General features: G+C 38.0%; 1 protein-coding gene across 1 annotated transcript in view; it reads right to left on the bottom strand.

The window, feature by feature from the left end:
- The window catches only part of LOC126328531 (TATA-binding protein-associated factor 172), a 274135-nt gene that overhangs the window by 140572 nt on the left and 107422 nt on the right, over positions 1–26141 (bottom strand). The window contains exons 19-21 of the mRNA XM_049996048.1: positions 17470–17592; positions 17249–17359; positions 6535–6688 (exon numbers count right to left, since the gene is read on the bottom strand). Of these exons, the coding sequence (XP_049852005.1) occupies positions 6535–6688; positions 17249–17359; positions 17470–17592 (388 nt within the window). The remainder of the gene's footprint in view (positions 1–6534; positions 6689–17248; positions 17360–17469; positions 17593–26141) is intronic.

Genomic DNA, 26141 nt, shown 5'->3' with positions numbered 1-26141 from the left:
TTAATTCAGCAAATCTGTCTATTATGTAGGTTAGAAGCTAAAAATGCAACTGACAAGTTCTCTATTTTTTAGTCTGACTACCTACTTCTTTATTTCAATACTGTCCATTTTGGTATTTAACTATTTACTTTGATCTGACATCTGTAAGCATAATTCTTTGCTTAAATCCACTACCACTTCTTTAATTTAATCTGAATCATTACTGGTCGTGTATAATCTTATTGAAGCTATTAGCTTTTAACAAAGAAAGTTAATTTTCTTTCTTCTTCTTCTTCTTCTTCTTGTTATTTCACGCAAAGTTTCACAAACACACTCTCTGGTAGTTCAATTTGATCTTGTTCACTTTTACAATCATCTTCCTCTGTTCATGGTCAGCGTCAGTATTGTCTGCTACCGTAGCAGTGATGTTGGCTGCATCAATCTGCTACTGCACACTGAAAAACCGTGTTCCCTCTTTTGACAGCAGTTGGTAGCTGGAGACCTGGCACACGCAGTAATGCATCAGCTGAAGACAACCATGGTGTTTATCGACCTCATAAGTTTGACAAAAATTATATGGGAATGGATGCGAAATATTTCTCAGCACCCACTGCTGTTTTAAATATATCGGCTCCAATCATTCTTCTTTTGGCTAATATGATTGGAGGCTATTACTTATGAAACATCACTGGTCTTGACTCCTTGTTTCTTTTTTTGACAACTTTTTTCCCTTAGGCCTTTCATGGTCACCAGATATAATGGTTCTCATGCTAGAGATTTTCTTTCAAACAGTGGACTCAGTTTGAGAAAAGGCAATTAACTTGAAAAAGGAGGGCAGGTGCCGGAGCACCCAGTCTATACTATGTGGTGGATGAACCCCAGTTAGCTGCGGTGTTCATATATAAAAACCCACCAGAATCAAATTCTTTTGAAAGAAAATTAAAAACATTAAATAATTGATAATCCATTAACTGCACAGTGAAATTAGGCATTACTCGTGATTGCACCAAAAGCAGGATTACTAACAGAAATGTCAACACTTTTGTGTCATTACAAGTTCAAACTGTCCTTGCTTCTGTAAAAGCTTTTCTCATAACTGACTTGGATTTAAATCTATTTTGCTGTGACAATTATTTTATGAGCATAGTATGCACACCTTCAGTCTCATAACCAAAATAATGTGACTTACTTGTTTATTTGAAATTCCTAATCCTGAAGCAGTTTAATGCCAAGTGATATCATGATTCACCTGAATCAGCTTATCAACTTGTTTCTTGTGGAAGTACTTAGTTGCTGCCAATAGCTGTTCTATTTCTGGCTATCAGGCAATTCAACTATTCTAAATTTTTAATCAATGCACTTTATAATACAATCCTCTCCATTACTCATAATAGCACCCCTGCCTTCTTTCTAGACAAAAAAGTGATGTCAGCATTTGTTTCAAGCAATACTCAAGGTTCAATTTCTACATCAGTGAGCAATCAACTTCACACAACCTGTTACATGAGTTTCATATTGTTTTTGTTGAGCATTGTTGAGGCTTTCTACTAACATAGAAATTGTGTCAGTCAACTCTTACAATCAATATCTACAAAAATTATTTTCAGAAAACACACTCTTTTTCCCACATAATTTAAATCCAATAATTTGGAATATTTGTAATATTAAGTAAGAAATATGAAAAAAGGTAGAGTGGAGAAATGTGAGTGTTCTGGATGTGTAAGGTAACTTTCTTAAAGATTAGTTTACTCTTGAAGTTTTCTGTCACATCCAAGACTATTAGAGTAACTGCTACAATAATTTTAAGATGCTGCTCAACTCCATCATTAGAACATAAAATCTCTTCAATTACAAAAAAACCATTTCCAGAAGTTTTTATTTATTTAGATGCAGCCCATTATTATGAAATGCAAAACTGTGCCCGTTCATATAGTATACATCAAGGTACAGACACTACCGTTGTGGTTGCTTCAGTCTTTCTATTTGATCAAAGCTAACAACCGATGAAGTATTTCCAAACAAATCTAATCCAATGGTAGATATCACAATGTTGTCTCTTTAACATTATTGCTGCTGTTGTGGTTGCTGTTAAAAATAAGGAACACAACAACAGTCTCTTTCTTTTTTTGTCATTGATGATCTGCATTTCAATTTTGGACCACTCCTCTCTATCATCTTAACAACAACCACCTTCGAATGTTTATTGTTGTCATGTGCAAATATTAAGCTCAAGTAATAGACATTTGTCTATGTATTTTATAAGACCCTGCACATAAATCTCAATGGATGGTGAAGGCCAACATAAAATTTCATAAAATATAGCCAATTTTATCAAAAAGATAATTCATCTGACAAGAAGACTTCATGGCAATTGGATTTTTGTATTTTTTTAAATATTTATGGTATGTGAAATTCAGATCTTAAATATCCATTGTGAAAGCAGTTAAATGCAACTCTCAAAAACTCCTGAGAAAATCAACTTTGAAGTACTCTGAACGTGTTTAACAATGTAAAGTAAGGTATAGATTTTCGACAGGCAGGTAGATTGCTCAACTGCGACATGGGCAGCCTGGGTTCGATTCCTGTCCGATACAAATTTTTAAACAATGGTGCATGTCTTATGAGCACTTCTGTGATGCATAAAATATACATATAATGTAATAGATAAAAAAAAAAACTACTCATCAAGTGGCACCAGGAGAATAGTCTTATTTATGCAAGCTTTCAGAGCCAATGGCTTTTTCAAACTCTACATCTTTTCCTACACCTTTCCAGTCTTTTTCCTTCACCCCTCTTCCCTCCTCTTCAACCCTTCTGCCGGAAGAAAGAGCCACTGGCTCCGAAATCTTGCATCTGTAAAACCTTTATATCTGTGTTCTCCTGCCGCAGCATGTGTGTACGTTTTTTAATCCATCCAATTATATTATATTGTAAAAAAACTGATTATTTTCATTGTTATAAAATGCACACAAGTGGAAAAAATCTGTAGTGCTACAGTCTGATAAATACTGGATCGAGTCTCACTTCGGCTACTCTTCATCGAATTCTTACATCATTTAAATATAAAATTCATCAAATATATGCTGATGAATACATATCTAATTGCCATTTTTATGAAAAAGGAATGTCTTCTTATTTCTAATTATATATCAATTACAAAAACCCAGCTTTCATTGTTAGTACAAATTCTTAATTACCAATCTTTTATAAAAAATTGGTTAAGGAAGGTTGATTAAATTAAAAAAAATTACACACTAAACATTTTTTTTTTTCATTTTGATGTATTTTACACTTCACAGACATGTTCATAGAGCTTTAATATTTGTTTAAAAATTTGCCCCAGCCTGGAATCTAACATAGGGCATCCACGTGGCAAGCGAGCATACTTTAGCGTGTTAAACAAGCTTGAAAAACTTCAAAGTTGATTTTTTCAAAGAATTTTTAGGAGCTGCGTCTAACTGCTTAATCTGATTGCTGGCCAGTAATTACACAGAGGTGACATATTTCAGAGCTGTCAACAGATACATATAGAAGTACATACACTATTCTAGTTTACAGAATTAATAGTTCCACCATTATGGAGGAGAAAGAGATGCACTGGGGAAGGTAAAAAAGGAATTATTAGTACATACTTTTACAAGTGTTTATTGGCAAGTACTGAAATTTCGCCTAGTGAACTGGCCAAAAATCTGCCTCACGGTTTTAGAAAATTTAGCTGCATCTACAATGGTTTATACTCTCAAAGCATTTTAACTACTGCTGCTAAAAACTGAAGCTCGTTTCTAATAAGGGGAGTTTCATTTTAGCCAACAAGATTTTTTTAATTTTTTTTTATCTATATTCTCATCTCCAGGTAGAAATTCCATGATGCTTATGTAACTGATGCACAAGACATGCCGGTTCAAGCTGCAGATGCTGCAGAGTGTGGCTAATACGCGAGTACACAGGCAAAATAGTAACAAAGAAACCATCCCGTCCTCACAACAGAAGGTAATGAAGTGGACTGAGAATATGGAAAGTATTGAGAATATGATTTTTTCCACAAGTACATTCTGAATATTGAAAATTAATTATGTTTCTCTAACTTAATTTGAAAAAGCCGCTTACCATTGTACACAACGTCATTTCTAAAATTTTCTGCTAGTATCACATATAATTAATCACAATAAATCACAGTGATATAACAGTTGTGACTGTGATGAAGTGTCTAGCAATTCACAACAGAAACACACACATAAAACAGCATCTGATGTAGAATGAAGTTACTGATTTTGTGGCCCAGAAATTCTGTAGAATGATGTTATCTGGTTGAACTGTGATTTCCTTTGTAGTCTCAGAATTTCTTCAGCTGCCTTGTAGATACTGACTGCTAATATTTTCTGAATCTCTAGCACCATCATCACATTGTTTGCAAATTTAGATAAAAAAATATTGTGCCTATTTCCAGGGATGATTTTTCAGAAATTGGAAGGTCATACCTGGCAGGTCAATATGCCAACACCATCTATGCTAAAATTATAGGTCTATGGCTACAGGTTTACCCAGATGTGTCCCAGCCACCATGGTCACATTTCTTTTAGTGACCACCAAATAGTAATGGGAAGGATAATGTTAGATTTATAGACTACTCATGCTAACTGACCTAAGTTCCAACAACATTTGCTTCCAAGGATGTTGTGGAACACTTTGGAAATAAAAATGAAACTATTTATTTATTTATTCATACACCTCTTAAAGAGAATTTTTAGAATCTGTGAAAGAACAATAAATAAATTTTTCATTTAAATTTTGAAGTTTGAGGAAGATCTGTGTTCATGAACAACAACAACAATTATGGAAAGGAAAGATTGCTACTCACCATAAAGAACATGTTGAGCTGCATACAGTCACAACGAAAAGACTTAACATTAACATATTGAGCTTTCAGCCAACACCTTGAGAAAGGAAAATGTACACACATTCACACAAGCAAGCACAATGCACACACATTCACACAAGCAAGCACAATGTCTTTGTCACATTCTGGTTGGAAGTCATCTGTGCCTAAGGTGCGCTTGTTTGTGTAAATGTGCGAGTGTTTTCCTTTCTAAAAAAGGCTCTGGCTGTAAGCTTGAAATATGTAACAATCTTTTGGTTGTTCCTGTCTGCAACTCAACATGTCATCTTTATGGTGGGTAGCAATATATCCTTTTCATAATTGTTGATATTCCAACCTGGACTTTTCTATGTTCATGACCAGTTGGTCAAAGGCAACCTACCTTTTATTCATAAACTAAGGCACCGAAAATCATGTTGTGGACCTTCCAAGTTTTCTGCACTCACCTGATCTCGACAGAGCAATGGATAAATCACTGGTCTCATATTCTGGAGATCAGGTTGAAGTATGTATTTTTCCATAATAAATAAATGAATGTCTTGTGACTAGGGCCTCCTGTCAGGCACATTGTTCGCTGGGTCTTTCGATTTGATGCCACTTCGGCGACTTGCGTGTTGATGGGGATGAAATGATGATGATTAGGACAACACTACACCCAATCCCTGAGCGGAGAAAATCTCCGACCCAGCCAGGAATCGAACCTGGGCCCTTAGGATTGACATTATACCAGTATAATTAATAAATCAAAGTAACAGTTGATTTCTTCTGTTATCCATGTCTACCAATTAACAATGAAAATTCTATAGATCTCATCTGTGAGATGATCATTACTCATTTTGCAATAAAAACTACTTTTGTGGGTGAATGTCAACATTTTCTTGCACAATGAAAGAATTTTGGGCCTTCCACTGTGATACACAGCCATGGAATATGACCAATAATAAGTTTTTGTGCCTAGGTATTTTGATGAGATACTACTATAATTGTGTAAGTTCCGTATTTCCATATCCAAAGTCAGTTTTCTATAATTTTGGATACGGGAATACAAAACTGATATAATTTTTACAGTATCTCAATAAAATACACCATCACAAAAGCTTCCTATCCTTGGCCAAAACAGATAAATGAAGTCGTGCAGATTACTTGTGTTCAAATATAAGAAATAAGTTAATAACACTACATCTACTGGTAATAGCAATATAAATAAAAATATAAGCACCCTGTTTATCATTTCATTTGCAGAACTGTCCATCCAAACCTAAGAGTTGGGTTTTTAAGTGATTTAAAGAGTCCAATGATGAAGGTTACTACAATACAGGAACTGTCCCATTTCACCTCTGCCAGATTGTAAATTGTACTAGATTCACAAGGTAGCATCTGAAAGCTCAACATCTGTCAGCTGGCTGCTTTACCGCTAACACTGTCTGGTAATAAGTACTTATGACACCATCTTTTGTAGCCATAAAGATTTTTCTTCCTGGCTATAGTTTCCAAATTTTTTACTTATATGCTTGCAGAATTTGAAATAAACACTATTTAAATAATGCAAGAAGAGTATGATCCTTTAACATCAAAACACAATAAAATCTACCATAATTCAGTGCTCTTTGTTTGCTTAGAAAGTCAGCCAATTAAACAGAAATTTAAACAATGTATGAAAGTTTAAATGAAGTCCTTACCAAAGTGATTTGGATTTATCACCTCCATCAGCTTTCCCACAATGTATTCCCACAACTTAGGAAGCTTGGAAGGGAGATCTTTGCCAAAATAGGATGCTATGGATGTCAAAGCATACGATGCACCACGTCGCTGTATTTTATTTTGTTTTTGAGTCTGTTGAAGAAATGAATCACAGTTACTGAATATTCTGTTGATGAACTTATATTTACAAATGTTATCTGTAACCTTATACAGTTAATATGCACACACAATAACAATTACTTTGATAATGCATGACTGTCAACTTATGGAGTTTTCACCATCTTGGTCAGTTTTGTTAAAGGCGTCCATGAGTCCTTGTCTCCTTAATAGTAGTCCTCTCAGTCGTGTGCCGCCCCCTCCCCCCCCCCCCCCCCAAAAAAAAAAACTTTTAGATGAAAATTTTTACTGAATATGCAAAAAGCCATACAAAAATTAAGATAAATCTGTCATCAACACAAAGATTGGTTTGAACACTGCAGCACTTTGTTAGTCACCATTTGACTGGAGGAGGCATGCGTCTCCCTTTGACCTTTGGACATTTCCCAGCCAGTTTAACATAGCATCTGAAACGCATTGCAATCTCCCATTTTTCACATGTACAAGTCACTGCCAAAGGTGAAATATAAAGGTAAGAATATTTTTTGGTTTGCGGAATTTGTAATCTGACATTTAGTCACTGAACCTGATACATTTTCCTACTAACTTTTGCTTAGTTTTCTGGATCATTCAGTCACTCATAGTCTGCAAACGCAGTTTATCTCCCAGAATTGTTTCAGCTACTCCATAATTTTTAATCTTATGAGCACCCACATGCAGCAAATGTTTAACTACAATAATATTATGTTAATGATGGAAGCTGAAGAAATTATAACAATTTTAACAACAATATTAATAATAATAAATTTTTTTGAGGCATACATAACTTTTATTTATTTACTCAATATTTACATTTTATGGCCTTTTCTGGACCAATTAAGCTAATTTCATAAAATGGATTTTTCAGTTTTCTGTTGGCCTCAGTACTATTTCTCTCTCTCAGATATCAACTTTCTTTCTCTGTCTGAAATCACACTTCTCATTATCTGTTGCTGACCTTAGTTTGCTAATTGGTTTGTTCATCTCAGAGTCTTATTTTTGTTTGTTTGTTGACTGTCTTGTTTTTTTAAATCTTTTACTGTAATTTGTAGTTACCTGATAACATATCTTCCTTGATTTCTGTAACTCATCTAATGCAGTTTTTACTTCTCCATGACATCTATCATTCTCCTAATGATTACATTTTCTGTTATTCTGATTAGACGCCTAAGGAAAGGAAAGAATTTGTTCCTAACCAACCTCATTACTGGTTCCATTTTCTTGCACTTAGGAAGCTAATCACCAGTATCTGTTTGCTTGCTATTTTTGTATGTACACATTCTGATTAGTGTTCTTTCTATTTGTTTATGCAGTGTACACTGTTTTGGTAATAGTTTCACTTTCATATGATATTCATGATTTTGTAACTGTTTTATAATATTTTAATTTTGTGGCAATTGAAAGTCCTTTCCTGCTGTGGACATCTTGCTGATATACTGAGCCTTGGTACATTGTTTCTTTTATTATGCAACATTGGCTTTTCATTGAGATTATATTCTATGATTAGTCCCATTTTTTTAAATTTAGACTGTGACATCAATTTCATGTTATGATTTGTTTTTAAAAGTGGGTCATTAACATAATTTGTTTTCTTGAAGGATATTTCCATCTTGTATTTCCCGATTTAACTCATTGTCAAGTTCCTGAATGTCATTGGACAACAGAGCTAGCTCCTCAGTGAATCCCAAACAGTTAAAATTTATTTTGTCTTTCGATCTTACAATTTTGACCTTTTTTGGGTGGGGGTGGGAGGGGGGGGGTGGGGGGGAGGTGGTTACTGTGGTATCTTCCTTTCATTAGATATTCCTACCTTTCTCTCAGCACATATTCCAACCCACAGTTGAACAGCACTGATGAAATACCATCTTTCTGTCTTAAGCCATGTTTCTTCTCTGAATTCAATTTTTACACTGTGTTGGCTAAAGTTAAGTTCAATCAATTGCAGTAATTTTGGATGAATCCTACATCTATCAAGATATTCGATAATGAAGGTGTGCTGACACAATTTTATGCCCTCTTATAATCCAACTCTATTATTTTATAAGTTTTATCACCATCTCCAGTTATTCCTCATTTCTTGCATACAATTTGGATCACCCACAACTTAAAGTGGCTAGAATAAGGTTCTTGTTACCAGATGCAGTTAAATCTGATGACGATGAAACCGAAGAGGCTACACAATGGGTTCAGCCACAACTGTAATTATGATTATGACCGTCATTACCACCAAGATGAACTAACCACATTCACATAAATTGATTTGGTAGGAGAGAAACAAATGTGAATTATTGACTGCTCAAAGAGAGTTTTGCACCATTATCCATGTCAGTTCTCTTTTGACCATAAGAAATTGTGTACAGGAGGTGCAAGTAAACCTGAAACATTAATTCAACAGAGTGCACTTGTCTCCAGCTGCTGACATGTCACTGTAGCTCGTGTACACTGTCCAGCCTGCCAACATATCTCAAGGGGTCATTTGAAGCTTAGACTGGGTACGGCAAGGAAGGATATTAGAACAGGAAGTTGTCCGTCAAAGCAATATACACAAATAGCAAGACCAATTGAACATTCAACCACTATCATAAAACTCAAAAAATTCTAGATCTGATCAGCTGATAACTACAAACAAATTATGGCTTGTATAACTCACTAACTAAGTGCTGCCTTTTTGCAGGAAACTGAGGGAGCTGGGTCACTACAGATGGTATGCAACTGTATCTACACAATCAATGTGTGTTACAGGCACCCATTGCAAACAACAGTACAACCCCCCTCCTCACCTTTGTGATATATGAAGGAGACAGGGACCTTGATTGATGGCATCAGGATCTCTTTACTAGGTTCAGGACTTTTCTGAATTCTGGCAAACATTGCAGGGCAGTCTGGAGGAGGCCAAGTACCAATGCACGCCTTGAGCATTCAGTTTCAGGATTTTTCAGGGAGTCCTGTCATTTTCGTTTTTGGCTTGTATCATTTACAGACTCCAGACACTTCTTACACTGTTGAGGGTAATGTGAGGGTTGTGCAGTATAGGAATGGAATCCTCCAAACCACTGTCTAGCCCCACAATCATCATTTTAGCAATTGGATTCATCTCTGAAGACAAAAATGCTTGAGCACACCTCATCCACCCGTGAACTTCTTTCTTCAGGAGACAAGAATCAAACGAATGGAATTGCCTGCACTACATGCTGTCCCCTCAATGTACCATGGACCTTGCCATTGGTGGGGACATTTGCATGCCTCAGCAATATAGATAGCTGTACTGTAGGTACAACCACAACGGAGAGGTATCCGTTGAGAGGCCAGGCAAACATGCGATTCCTGAGGAGGGGCAGCAGCGTTTTCAGTAGTTGCAGGGGCAACAGTCTGGATGACTGACTGATCTGGTCTTGTAACAGTAACCAAAACAGCCTTGCTGTGCTGGTACTGTGAACAGCTGAAAGCAAGGGGAAACTATAGCCGAAATTTTTCCTGAGTGCATGCAGCTCTACTGTAAGGATAAACAATGATGGAAATTCTCTTGGATAAAATATTTGGATCTCCAGGCGGAGACGATTTAGGAGAACGTTGTTATCCGGAGAAAGAAAACTGGCGATCTTTGGACCAGAGCATGGACCATTTCAGTTCCCTCAATCAGGCAGGTAGGTTAGAAAATTTAAAAAAGTGAAATGGGTAGGTTAAAGTTAGATATAGTGGGAAATGGTGAAGTTCGGTGGCACGAGGAACAAGACTTTTGCTCAAATGAATACAGAGTTATAAATACAAAATCTAATAGGGGTAATGCAGGAATAGGTTTTATGATGAATGAAAAATTGGAGCGTGAGTAAGCTACAACGAACACCATAGTGAACCCATTATTGTAGCCGCGATAGACACAAAGCTCACACCCACAACAGTAGTACAAGTTTATAGGCCAACTAGCTGCACAGATGATGAAGAGCTTGAAGAAACATATGATGCGATAAAAGAAATTATTCAGACAGTGAAGGGAGAAAAAAATTTAATAGTCATGGGAGACTGGAATTCGATAGTAGGAAAAGGAAGAGTTGGAAAAGTATTAGGTGAATATGAACTGTGGCTAAGGAATGATAGAGGCAGAATTTTGCACAGAGCATAACTTAATCATAGCTAACAGTGGGTTTAAGAATAATGAAAGAAGGCTGTATATGTGGAAGAGGCCTGGAGACACTGGAAGGTTTCAGATAGATTATATAATGGTAAGACAGAGATTTAGGGACCAAGTTTTAAATTGTAAGACATTTCCAGGGGCAGATGTGGACTCTGACCACAATCTATTGGTTATGTCCTGTAGATTAAAACTGAAGAAACTGCAAAAAGGTGGGAATTTAAGGAGATGGGGCCTGGATAAACTGAAAGAACCAGAGGTTGTAGAGAGTTTCAGAGAGAGCATTAGGGAACGACTGACAAGAATGGGGGAAAGAAATACAGTAGAAGAATGGGTAGCTTTGAGAGATGAAATAGTGAAGGCAGCAGAGGGTCAAGTAGGTAAAGAGACGAGAGCTAGTAGAAATCCTTGGGTAACAGAAGAGATATTGAATTTAATTGATGAAGGGAGAAAATATAAAAATGCTGTAAATGAAGCAAGTGAAATGGAATACAAACATAAAAAATGAGATTGACAGGAAGTGGAAAATGGCTAAAGAAAGCAGGTTTTGACAGCTGTGAAAATTACTGAACTATCAGATTAATAAGCCATGGGGGCAAAATACTAACATGAATCCTTTACATGTGAATGGAAAAACTGGTAGAAGCCAACCTCTGGGAAGATCAGTTCGGATTCCTTAGAAATGTTTGAACATGCAAGGCAATACTGAGCCTATGACTTAACTTAGAGAATAGATTAAGAAAAGACAAACTAACGTTTCTTTCATTTGTAGACTTAGAGAAAGCTTTTCACAATGTTGATTGGAGTACTTTCTTTCAAATTCTGGAGGTGGCAAGGGTAAAATAAAGGGAGCGAAAGACTATTTACAATTTGTACAGAAACGAGATGGCAGTCATAAGAGTCAAGTGGCATGAAAGGGAAGCAGTGGTTGAGCAGTGAGTGAGACAGGGTTGTAGCCTATCCCCGAAGTTATTCAATCTTTATATTGAGCAAACAGTAAAGGAAACACAAGGAAAATCTGTAGTAGGAATTAAAATCCATGGAGAAGAAACAGAAACTTTGAGGTTTGCTGGTGACTTGTAATTCTGTCAGAGACAGCAAAGGACGTGGAAGAGCAGTTGAATGGAAGGACAGTGTCTTGAAAGATGAACATCAACAAAAGCAAAATGAAGATAAGGGAATGTAGTCAAATTAAATCAGGTGATGCTGAAGGAATTAGATCAGGAAATGAGACACTTAAAGTAGTAGATGAGTTTTGCTATTTAGGGAGCAAAATAACTGATGATGGTCAAAGTAGAGAGGATATAAAATGTAGGCTGGCTATGGCAAGGAAAATGTTTCTGACGAAGAGAAATTTGTTAACACTGAGTATAGATTTAGGTGACAGGAAGTATTTTCTGAAAGTATCTGTATGGAGTGTAGCCAGGTACGGAAGTGAAACATGGACGATAAATAGTTTCAACAAGAAGAGAATAGAAACTTTCAAAATGTGGTGCTACAGAAGAATGCTGAAGATTAGATGGGCAGATCTCTTAACTAATGAGGAGGTACTGAAAAGAATTCAGGAGAAGAGGAATTTGTGGCACACGTTGACTAAAAGAAGGGATCAGTTGGTACGACATGTTATGAGGCATCAACGGATCATCAATTTGGTATGGGAGCAACCCATGGAGGGTAAGAATTTTAGAGGGAGACCAAGAGGTGAATACACAAAGCAGATTCAGAAGGATGTAGGTTCCAGTATTTATTCGGAGACAAGGAGGCTTGCACAGGATACAGTAGCATGGAGAACTGCATCAAACTAGTCTTTGACTGAAGGCGATGACGACGACGACGACAAAAAATACAAAAGTTCAAAAAATGTCCAACAGATGGCGCTTCATCAGATCAGAATGGCAATAATTAGCACAACAAAGTAAGACAAAGAAAGATGATGTTATTTACAGGAAATGCTCAATATGTCCACCATCATTCCTCAACAATAGCTGTAGTCGAGGAATAATGTTGAGAACAGCACAGTAAAGCATGTCCGGAGTTTGGTGAGGCATTGGCGTCCGATGTTGTCTTTCAGCATCCCTAGAGATGTCGGTTGATCACGATACACTTGTGACTTCAGGTAACTCCAAAGCCAATAATCGCACGGACTGAGGCCTAGGGACGTGGGAGGCCTAGCATGACGAAAGTGGCGGCTGAGCACATATTCATCACCAAACGACGCACATGAGAGATCTTTCACGTTTCTAGCAATATGGGGTGGAGCGCCACCCTGCATAAACATCGTGCGTTCCAGCAGGTGTTTATCAGCCAGGCTGGGGATGATGCGATTCTGTAACATATTGGCGTACCTCTCACCCATCACGGTAGCTGTTACAAAACCAGAATCACACATTTCCTCGAAGGAAAAAGGCCCAATAATAGTAGATGTGGTAAATCCAACCCATACTGTGACTTTCTCGTTGTGCAATGGAGTTTCCATGACAGTTCTAGGATTTTTGGTAGCCCAAATTCTGCAGTTGTGGGCGTTGACAGACCCTCGGAGCATGAAATGAGCTACATCAGTCCACAACACGTTACTCAACCAACCATCATCTTCTGCCACCTTTTGAAATGCCCCACACCACAAATGTCCTCCGCTTCACTATATCGCCAGGTAACAGTTCATGATGCCAATAGATTTTGTATGGATAGCATTGGAGGGTATGCCTCAGTGCCAACCAAACAGTAGTGTATGGAATGCCGGTGCAACGTGCGACTGCACGAGCGCTGACTTCCCCGTGCACAGACGAACCCGCTACAGTCTCCATTTCTTCCTGAACTGTCTCAGCAGCATTAGGCCTTGTGCTCAGTCGGTCACTATTGGGTCTATCGTCTAAACAACTCGTGGCTTCGAACTTCAAATCATTCTCGCCACAGTTGCATTTGTCAACGGACCTTTACCCATTCGAATCCCCTTCCTATGGCAAGAGGATTGTAACGCTGAACTAGCACATTCCCCGTTCTGATAATACAGCTTCACTAAAAGCTGCCTTTTCAGGTAACGTCAACATGGTGCGACTGCTGGCGCATCTGATTCTCTCTCTCATTACAGCTCCTTTTATACATGATTGTCATGCGCAGTCAGTGACATTTTTCTGTCCAGCGCCATCTAATAAAAACCACATGTTATTCCAAGCATGTGTGTCAATTTTTACCTCTCTATCTACATTACTCCGTGGTTTATTAAGTTTTCAAATTTATGCTGACTTTTTTATCACCTGGTATATGTTTTACAGATATTTTGTTGATATCAGGTAATGCAGCACATTTTCTAAACAAATTAGAAATATTTTGAATATTTATGAACTGATGCATTTTTTTCCAAAATGCTTTCTTATATTGAGGTAAAATATTTAATCCAATGTCATACATTTGAAGGAGACCAAATTTTTACCAGATGTGGATGACATGATGGCTGAGATACTAAACCTATTTAATTCCATCTATTATGTATATTACAAGGATAAAAAAATCACAACTTAAATCTTAATTTTTATAATTTTTTTCCTAATAAAATGTTATTTTTTCTACAATTTAGTTGATTCTGCAAAAAGTTTAGGTCTACTACATAAGTATGGACTACTGCAAGCTACAGAAAAAATTAGAGCAATGCTTTATAAAATTTAGGAAATATTTGTACCTGAATTCTGAAAAATACAACTTGCAGGAAATTGGAATGAAAATAGGAGTCCAATTAAACTGTGCCTCAGAACATTCCTGAGGCACAGTCTTGATTCTGCAGCATTTCTTCATCTCCAAGCTTCGTCTTGGCATTCCTTTTAGCACTTCTTGCTTCTTTGGTAACTTGAAGAGCAAATCTTTCAGCTTCATGCACCCATTGTATGTCACATGCAAGCAATTTATCTTCCATATTAGAGCCACGTTTTATGTCTAAATTTCTCAGGACTTCCAACCTTCCTATTACCCCATCACTGAAACATATCACTACATCTAGTACACCAACTTTTAATGTATTTAGTCCTACAAAAACATTCTTGGGTAATCTTTCCCATATGCAGTGGCTGAAACTTTCATTTGTATTCTGAGTCCTCCCATGAAGATATTTACTAAGCAAAACAGTGTCACTCAGGTCTCTAAAAATTGGTTTTATTTCATTCATAACAGGCTCAGGAAGAGAATGCTTATGATGGTACATTTGACCACTTTCTTTTGCTTTTTGGTATCCACGCCAAGAATCTGCTCCTTTAGGGCAAAGTCTGTGAACAGGATGGTCATCTGTGGACAACTTAAGAAAGTAGGTGGCCCATACAGCTTTTCTCATTGCTGTAACATCATTCAGAGGTGCAGTTTGTCTAATGGCCAATCCATAATAACTCTGAAGGAGCTCTATTTCAGTTTCTGTCAATATGCCTCAGCCAGACAGAGATTTTCCATCAGATAGCAACTTTCCTTCCATTTCTCTCATAGCTTTCCCAATCTAGCACCCATCCACTTTTGCACATGTCCACAACACACCAGTTTTGTTATCAAGGTATCACCATAAACATTGAACTTATTAATTTTATTGAAAGCTTTTGAGTCCCCATCGCCTAGGTACTCCATATATCTAACGTCATAAACGGGCACCGACCTCCGAAATATGTTAAGAGCTCCATTACTCTCCATACTTCCATTGTAATCATCATAATTCTTAAAATATTGATGTTCAATACATCCTTCAGTGTTACCATGGCAGGTGTGGCAGAACTTAGACAAGCACTCAACATCAACAACTTTTCCATTCTCCAGAGAAGTAGCACTTACAACACCATGCAAGATGTCTTCGACGTTGCCATGTCCCATCAAGTGCAACAGCAACGTCCCTGTTTTTTCAACTAGATGGTTTAGACATAATCGTCAAGGCATCTAAAAGTATTTTTATGTACTTGCTGAACCTACTGGGAGAAGGAGGAAGGTCCATCAAACCACAAAACGTTTGAGCAGCCTTTTTTTCCTTTTCCTATTGCACGCATTGCATACACAAACTTCAAATTCACATCATATGATTATGTACAATGTTCAAAGTCATTTCCGAGGAAAATTTACTGCAGGATCTACACAGAACAACTAATTTTGGCACTAAACCTTTCCTGCTACTTTGTTGTTCAATTATTTCCAGACAGCCTACATCATCATATTGTTTACATTTCTCCACTTCCTTTATTGAAGAAGATAAGATGGCCACATTAACAACAACAAATCCACTACAAACAGAGTCATTGTTAACACAAAAATTTGAATAACCGGGAGGCGTATCATGTGGGAGTTTCTTCCATGAAGAACTGATAACATAGGTTACACAGCATGGCTTGCTTTGTTTGTGAACTGGTTACCACGGAATTTCCTTTTACTGAATTTCTTTATGCGTGGCATAGTTTGTACTTATTGCACACTAAAGGATATGTACTTCCACAAATATATGTAGCACTTGGGCAACAAACATCCAGTAACATATGAACAAACTGCTTCAGTGAAACAAAAGTAAATACTAGCAAAGATAATCATTTACAGACTCTAGAAACCTGCATGGCTATCAACAGATACAGTGTATCATATATATAATCACTGGAAACAAAGTTCACAGTTCTTTTCGAAATAATACTGGTTTCTGTAACAGAAATAAAAGGGAGTGTGGCGGCATACATGACTGTAACTTTAAAATTTGCTATATATACGACATTTTTCATTTGAAACCCTATAATGTATCTATCAATGTAATCAAGAAAGACTTTAGAATTTAATAAAGTCATAAAAAAACCTAGATTTTTCCACGATTTATAGGTATCCTGTATCCTTAAGAGACTTGAGCACCAATGTCTCAACAACCTTGTGGACAGTACGCCATGTAGGATCCAAATATATTACAAAGAACACAGTACAGCAACACGGTATTGAATGTTGGCTGTCAACAAATTTATATTTCACAGATGGGCACTTCCAAACAAACTGGCTCTGTTTTAATTACAGTATGTCCCTCTATAGCAAAGTTCTATCATCATCTTTTTTTTCATAGAACTTATTTTTTTCTTTTCTTATTCCCTTAAGCCCATACATGTTAATGAAGTGAAAAAAAAAAAATTCTGACTAGCTTACTTATGTGAAAAATTCATTATCTAACACAGCCTGGTGGCAGTTTTTTGAAGAATGACAGTCAAAATGTATACAAAACATTATCGATATGGTCTATAATGAGAAGCGACAGAAAATTTACTAATTAGCTTTTGTTACTGAAGACAAATTAAGGATTACAACATTCACATCAATAAAGATAATAATTCAAGACATGCTTGGCGCCACATTAGTTTCTAGGTGTAATAATACTGGTGTAAGAACTGTGTTACACTCTCTTAATAAAAAGTTACAGAAAGTTAGGATAATAATGTAACACATACAGCATCCTCAGTTGCGAAGAGTTCTTCTAGGGGAATATCTGTTACAGGTGGTCTACCAGGACCACGGTTGCCAACAGAGTTTGATCTCCGAAAGGCTGCTCTTTCAGCTGACTGTAAAAAAAAAAAAGAATATAAAAAATCTGAAAACCGGAGACACGTGGTCAACATTACCAAATTCGTATTTCATTTTGTTTGTTCCTCAAAGACAAGATCATAGATACCCTTTGCTGATTCAGAAGTGTGAGGATGCCAACATAATTATTAGCAAAGCTAGTAGGTGTGCCAGTGCGAGAACCTTCCCCCAAGCTCTCAGTACCACTGTCATTACTTGTTCCTTCAGTAGCCTGAAAATGAAAAGACAGCAGTCAGTTCAGAGTCTCAACTTCTGCATCACATCACTTGGTCAGAAACACTACTTGGAACTTCAATTTTATGTTCTATGCAATTCTAGAGCATAAATTTGTAGCCTCTGTGAAAAGCCGATAACATTAACGCTAAAAATTACCTCATTTTACATTTCTTCCTAGTAACATTTACCTTGATTCTACGTTCTTACCCAACGTCTCACTTGGCTTTGCCCGTTTTCTTCGTATCGCCATTTGCTGTGACTCAACGAGTTATAAGTGGCATAAAAGATACATGGGGTACAGTTAAGGGAATATTTTAAGCCACAGCAGGGAGGGGAGACTTTAAAGAGGAAATGCTCACATTATCCATGATAGCCATTGCCAACACAAGCTGCAATGTTTAGCATCACCACAAAATAATGATACAACTACTGCTACATTGTGTCAGCAATGTAAAAGCATGGCTCTCATTGCGAAGTATTTTGGACCAAGCCAATATGTGATGAAGAGGCCCAACTGCCACATTTTCTTGTGCAGCTTATAACTCAGCCTTGTCTTTTTGCATGTATTTCTGATGTACTGTATTCAGCAACAATACCAACCTTTTAAATTCAAACCCTGAGTCTCGAAGAATATGCTCGGTCAGAATCAAGGAAACATTGGCCATTTCCAGCTAGTGAGCTCTTATTGGCTGACAACTTGTTACATCACTCAACAGCCAGTGTAGCCACCACGCCACACTAACACACGTAAAATGAGCTTGCCTGCTGGATTTGTGGAGAGGGGGAGTGGTTGTTCAATGATGAGAGTGCAGTTAGGAGTCAAAGCATTTTGTTAAGTGCTCAAATATACTTTTGGTGGAGAGCATGTGCTATGGCAGAGATGTCACACGGGAATAGAACAGGAGTATGTGATAGCACATTTTAAAGACTTTCGTGTTCAAATCTGACACAATACAGTTGCAACAACTATATACGCAACTCACATACAGTATATACTTTGCACCACACACTGTAGATTGTCAAGACTGGTAGCAGCAATAGAATGCATGAAGCGAAACGGTAGGGCCTGGGCTTTCTTTTAAATTTGCATTTTATATAGTGCACAGAAATTCATTGAGCCAATTTCTAACAGTGTGTAACACCAATTGACGAAATGAATTCATTTTTTTATGTGTGTATTTCTCTCACACTTTGACAGGGTCGAGAATATGAAGTTTGGTGAGCATATGAAGTGCAGCTCATAAGAAAAATGTTAAACAATAACAGAATGGTGACAAAGTATGTCATCAAGCAGATGACCATGTTTATACTTATGGTTTAACCACTTAGCTGCTGTGATAAAATATTTTCTTTGCTACTTTATTTCAGTCATTTACAACACATCTAATAAAAAATACTGTGTATCCTAAGTTATTTTGTTAAACTAAGGCACTTTAGCTTGTAGCTGCTGAAAATTTGTTTGTCCAGGTTGATTCCTTTTCACCAAAGTACGCTCCATCGCATAGCATTTATAGTAATTTTCTTATTTAAACAGAACCCATCAAATGCGTAAACTTTCATTCTTTGACAAATAGTACCCAACATTTATACTGTTAAGCTTTGGAAAGTTTGAATCATGAACTTAAAATTGACTAACCATTAAATCTCAATAGGATCTGCAGAAACGTAAAACCACTACTCACTTTAAAGCTAAATTTATTTTCCAAGTACAATTTTTAACCCAACAGACAGAAATGTTCACAATTAAAGCATTACATATTTGACACACCTACTTTTTTTATTTTTTTCTGATAATGATGTGGTATGTGGTGCCTGTTAATGAGGGGGCCGCATGACTATAATGAACCTCTGATGGACTACATACAATGCTCTTCTATTTGAGTCTTGTGTTTTTGCAACGGAAAACTATGATGCGTGATACTTTCATTTTTTTTTTCTCAGTAGATTTTTTTTTAAATCCAAAATTAAAAAAAAAAGATACCCTGATGCAAACAAACCACAGATAGTGAACAACAGAATAAGAATTATTGCATGTTCCTTGTGGTAGCTACATCTGTTCCATGTGTTTGTGAGTTGTGCAAGTGAAAAATCATTTCAGACATAAACAGTAATTTCACCAAAAAACACCAAGTGTCTTCACGAGAAGAAAAGATGGAGATATAAAAACAAGTTGACTCTAGTATAGGGACTCATGCACAGTTCACAGCATTTCGTGGAATTTCAGTTACATCTTTAAATACTATTGTGAAGATACATGAAGACAGGAACTTCTACTGTCGCAGATCTTCTTCTAAGAAGAAGAGATCGATGAAGTCATTGCCACTTAATAGGAATCAATTCTTGCAACGTGGTTCAAGCAAGCACGCAAAGCAAATGTTGCCATAGATGGAACTCTCTTGAAAGAAAAGGCCCTATATATTACTGACCAGTTGGGAATTGACCATTTCTGAGCATCCAATGGATGGATAGACTGATTTAAAAACCGCAAAATCTAGTTTACAAAACATTATGCACTGAAAGTGCTACTGTTATCAAAAAAAAATGTTTTGTGACTGGAAAAGTAAGTTGACATGGAACTGACTGGAGGCTATGAAGTGAAAGCTGTTTTCAAAAAAAATTGTTCAAATGTGTGTGAAATCTTATGGGACTTAACTGCTAAGGCCATCAGTCCCTAAGCTTACACACCACTTAACCTAAATTATCCTAAGGAAAACACACACACCCATGCCCGAGGGAGGACTCGAACCTCCGCCGGGACCAGCCGCACAGTCCTTGACTGCAGCGCCCCAGACCACTCGGCTAATCTCGCGTGGCAAAGATTTTCTCAACGCAGACTTAACAGAACTGTTCTATAATCTGCACCCAAATAAAACTTTGCCATGTGATGAAAACATCTGTCATGGTGGCACTATGTCGAAACAAGAGTGTCACAGTTATGCTGTGCTGCAATGTAGATGGCTTGTAGGAGTTTCCGCTCTTGTAATTTGTGAAGTTTAAAAAACCACGCTACTCAAAAATATTAAAAAGTTGCTCACAAAGTACACAGCAAATTCAAATTCCTTGATGTCTGAAAATTTTTGAAGACTTCCTCATCCAGTTTGATCATCAAATGGGGGCAAAAAAAATGAAAAAAATAGTTCTATTCATCAATATGCTGCACATCTGAAAAGTTTTTATATGCTGAGAAATGTTAAAGTAATATCCCCCTCCCACACCAAACTGCACTAGCTACTTGCAGCCTCTAGATTTGGAGATTATCCATGCTTTTAAATTTAATTACTAGAAGCAGTTAGTGCAGAAAGCAATTGCAATGATTGACGGAGGATTACCTGAAGGTGCATCCACCCTGAAGGTAGATCTCCTCGATGATCTTAACTTTATTCCGGAGGTGTGGCAGAGGATAAGCCTCAACACAATACATAACTGCTTTAGAAAATGTCATTTCCGACATGAGGGAGACTACATCGACATGCCTAATGTTCTGGATGAAGAAGAAGGGAAAGACTGAGGTGTAGTGTGACCAGCTGACTTAGATTTCAGCAAGTTTGTTTCATGTTATGCAAATTCAAGTGTATGTGAAATAGACTCTATTGGCCACATAGTGAAACAGCGTATCAGGCTTAATTGTGGTGCTGGAGGAAAAGGAGGAGAAGAAGAAGAAGAAGAAAAAGAAGAAGAAGAAGAAGAGGAGGAGGAGGAGGAGGAGGAATCTAATGAAGAAATTCCCGAGAAAATAAGTTTCTTTCAGGCACTACAGGGCAGCAATTTCATGTGAAAGACAATACGCTAGCAATGTTATCAAGTTTTGGACACACATACTATTTACTTAAGTGGCATGAAAAATCCAAACAAATGAATATTCTGAACTGGGTTAAGAATACTGTATTGTAATTAGGAATACTGTATTGTAATTACTAAATAATTAATTTGCAAATAAAACTTATAGCTCAAATCTGTTTTATATTTCATATATTGACTATCAACAATCCAATTTAACAGCCTAATTTGTGGATGTTGAGTCATATGACTTTTCTTTTGTATTTTATGATCAAGGAAGTCCTCATCTTGTGTCACTTTTCCTATTAGATCTTAGTGGCTGTTGGCAGATCGTGGTAAGTCCACCACATTAAGTTTGAATTATTCATCACTGCTGTCCAGAAAACTTCGTATTGCATTTTATTTTTCTTTTACATTGCAATCCGTAGAGTGAACAAGTACTTTCAAAATTTCCATCTCTGAGTGCTGTCATTTTGTGTAATTTATAGTCTTTGTTACAACAGTGTACACGAACTGTTCTGCAAGAGAAATTTGTTTTTCGCCCTGCATGAGATTCTTTTTCCCCTCCCCTCAATGCTTATCGCTACCTCCATTCTGTAGCGGCCAAAACCACTTTGTTTGGATCATTACATAGTAAGTTTACATACCTTAACCTATGAAACATTAGGCATTTTTAATGTACTGGATTACAAACTATAAACAAACACAAAAGCTACAAATCAAAATCAGTACAAAATTTCATTCTCCTCCTCCTAGGTAGCAATTTTAACAACATTCATAACGGCAACTGACATAAGCAATTCATAAATCCAGAAACAAATAAGAAAGAAATTTCAAAATGGTATGTCATATAATAGACCTATTTAAAAAAAAAAAAAAGGATTTTGCCACCAGTAATACTGCTGCCACAAATTATATCTTAAAACAGGCAGTTTTAAGGGTTCTTTCATTCTACGTTCACCTCAAAACTAGAAAAAATTTATAGCGTACATGGTGAAATAATATGAAAGGTGTGAATTACTGAGAAAACTGCTGGATTACAACATTGGATGTTTGTTACATCTTGGTTATTTGTTTACCACGTGCAGTCAATAGCTGTATAGCATTGTGACATCATGCTAAAGCAGTGGCTTCTCGCCAAGATTACTTGGTGGCTTGTTCCACAGTACAGCTGAGGTGACTAGTGTGCATTAGTACAGCAAATGGAATGACCACGGCTTCCACTTAGGTTTAATGTATATAGTTACACCTTGTCACCTCTCTCTACTGTGCATTAATTTTACTTACAGTAGTTCTGCTCGGAGCCTGTCAACAGAATCCGGAAGTTTTCGTGCCTCTACCAACTGCAGCCAATGTAGGTTTCTCCAGCTGCTATGGATGGCACCATAATTAACAGGACATGTTCAGTGAACAGTTGTGTAATGGCTTGCTCATCTTTGTTTCAGCCCTCAATGGTGTTCAATGCATTGTGATGGCAGACAAATTGTTATAAATGTAACGGACTGCTGGGAGAAACAAACACTGAAATCACAGCAGGCTTAACTTTATTTCATATTCATTGGTATAAATAAGTTCCACATGTGAAGGAAAACTTATGTGTGTATATACGTGGTTTCACCAAACCTGCTTTGTTTACACCTATAGCACGTGACGAGTTCGAAGTGTAAGCAGTGTACTTGGCAATAATGCAGAACGTTCCTCTTCAACTGCTCAGTGCAATTAACAAGGAGAAGTTGACTAGAGGTCACTGTAAATGTGTCAGCAGAGTACAATGCATTGCCATTGACTACAGAAGAAAATGCATTCCCCACATGTTAAGATTCCACCGTATTTAACAGTTTTTGGTTTAATCCACCACGTTCATCAACTTTTGCTTTTTCTGGGTGAGCACAAAGGAAAGATTTCACAAAAACACATTTTGATGTATAAATTGTGGCTGTAGCACGTCAGAAAATAGCTTGATTACTTGTACCCAGATACCAAGTTCAATATAAGTCCAACTTAGCAGTACCACTAACAAGCAAAGATCCTACCAATTCCTCATAGCTTCCAGACACTACTTTACACTACTTTGATTCCCACATCCTAGGAAATTTCTTTTATACCTCATAATAAAATTACTTACAAATGCCCTCTCTAACTTGAGCAATCTCCTGGTTTATTCATGGTGAATTTGTCAGTCCCCTTCAGTACAAACATTTATTTGTGACCCTTCCTACTCACCATAAATACATGCCGAACCATGAATCCAATTCCAGTGGCCTCTTTTTCAGGCAAACTTAGTGGGACACTTACTTGTGACCATCACGTAATTTGAATTTGTTTCTTATTACTGCACGGATGATTTTATGCTACAGATCTTGGCAGTGAGCTGTAGTTCAGTGGTGTGGTGGTGGTGGTTTGTGTTTAACGTCCCGTCGACAACGAGGTCATCAGAGACGGAGCGCAAGCTCGGGTTAGGGAAGGATTGGGAAGGAAATCGGCCGTGCCCTTTCAAAGGAACCATCCCGGCATTTGCCTGAAACGATTTAGGGAAATCACGGAAAACCTAAATCAGGATGGCCGGAGACGGGATTGAACCGTCGTCCTCCCGGATGCGAGTCCAGTGTGCTAACCACTACGCCACCTCGCTCGGTAGGTGTAGTTCAATCACTACCAAGTAGGAGTATCAGATGAGATGGCCCTGAGCTGCAGAGAGTGGTGAGTAAATAGCTGTTTCCAGATAACATGTATCCGATGTATTAATGGCAGACTGTACATGAACAATGAAAATTGGTTTGTGTCTCAAGTCTTACACTGCAGTAGAATGCTGGAAGCTAATATGGCCATTGCACTGATACACCTTTCGAAGGAGTGAAAGTTGGTTGCTTGCAAGCAACTAGCTTTAAACATTTAAACAAAAATTAATTTCTAATTATAGTTATAAATAAAATGGAAAGAAACATTCCACATGGGAAAAATATATTAAAAACAAAGATTCCATGACTTACCATGCGGGAAAGTGCCGGTAGATAGGCACAATAAAAAAAAAAACACACACAAAATTTCGAGCTTTCGCAACCGGCGGTTGCTTTGTCAGGACAGAGGGAAGGAGAGGGAAAGATGAAAGGATGTGGGTTTTAAGGGAGAGGGTAAGGAGTCATTCCAATCCCGGGAGCGAAAAGACTTACCTTAGGGGGAAAAAAAAGGATGGGTACACACACACACACACACACACACACACACACACATCCATACGTTTACAGACACAAGCAGACATATTTAAAGGCAAAGAGTTTGGGCAGAGATGTCAGACGAGGCGGAAGTGCAGAGGCAAAGATGATGTTGAATGACAGGTGAGGTATGAGTGGCGGCAACTTGAAATTAGTGGAGATTGAGGCCTGGTGGATAACGAGAAGAGAGGATATATTGAAGGGCAAGTTCCCATCTCCAGAGTTCGGATAGGTTGGTGTTGGTGGGAAGTATCCAGATAACTCGGACGGAGTAACACTGTGCCAAGATGTGCTGGCCGTGCACCAAGGCCACAAGGTGATCCTCATTACCAACAAACACTGTCTGCCTGTGTCCATTCATGCGAATAGACAGTTTGTTGCTGATCATTCCCACATAGAAAGCATCACAGTGTAGGCAGGTCAGTTGCTAAATCACGTGGGTGCTTTAACACGTGGCTCTGCCTTTGATCGTGTACATCTTCCGGGTTACAGGACTGGAGTAGGTGGTGGTGGGAGGGTGCATGGGACAGGTTTTACACCGGGGACGGTTACAAGGGTAGGAGCCAGAGGGTAGGGAAGGTGGTTTGGGGATTTCAATTGACAGGATACTTCCCGGGGCTGGATCAGACTCTTGAATGTGGCTCTCCAGCAGGGATATGACTTCCTGAAATCCTGCCACGAAATGAGATCCATCCTTCATGAAATCCTCCCCACTGCACAAAGAGTGTCTTTCCGCCGTCCACCTAACCTTCGTAACCTCTTGGTTCATCCCTATGAAATCCCCAAACCACCTTCCCTACCCTCTGGCTCCTACCCTTGTAACCGCCCCCGGTGTAAAACCTGTCCCAAGCACCCTCCCACCACCACCACCTACTCTAGTCCTGTAACCCGGAAGGTGTACAAGATCAAAGGCAGAGCCACGTGTGAAAGCACCCACGTGATTTAGCAACTGACCTGCCTACACTGTGATGCTTTCTATGTGGGAATGACCAGCAACAAACTGTCCATTCGCATGAATGGACACAAGCAGACAGTGGTTGTTGGTAATGAGGACCACCCTGTGGCTAAACATGCTTTGGTGCACGACTAGCACATCTTGGCACAGTGTTACACCGTCCGGGTTATCTGGATACTTCCCACCAACACCAACCTATCCGAACTCCGGAGATGGGAACTTGCCCTTCAATATATCCTCTCATCTCGTTATCCACCAGGCTTCAATCTCCGCTAATTTCGAGTTGCCGCCACTTATACCTGTCATTCAACATCATCTTTGCCGCTGCACTTCTGCCTCGACTGGCATCTCTGCCCAAACTCTTTGCCTTTAAATATGTCTGCTTGTGTCTGTATATGTGTGAATGTGTGTGTGTGTGTGTGTGTGTGTGTGTGTGTGTGTGTGTGTGTGCGCGTGCGTGCGCGCACTTGAGAGTATATACCTATTCTTTTTTCCCCTTAAGGTAAGTCTTTCCGCTCCCGGGATTGGAATGACTCCTTACCCTCTCCCTTAAAACCCACATCCTTTCATCTTTCCCTCTCCTTCCCTCTGTCCTGACGA

This window comes from Schistocerca gregaria, chromosome 2 (genome assembly GCF_023897955.1).
Source record: "Schistocerca gregaria isolate iqSchGreg1 chromosome 2, iqSchGreg1.2, whole genome shotgun sequence".
Taxonomy (NCBI): domain Eukaryota; kingdom Metazoa; phylum Arthropoda; class Insecta; order Orthoptera; family Acrididae; genus Schistocerca; species Schistocerca gregaria.
Note: the sequence above shows the minus strand (reverse complement) of the source record. Positions and strands in the feature narration are given on the sequence as shown.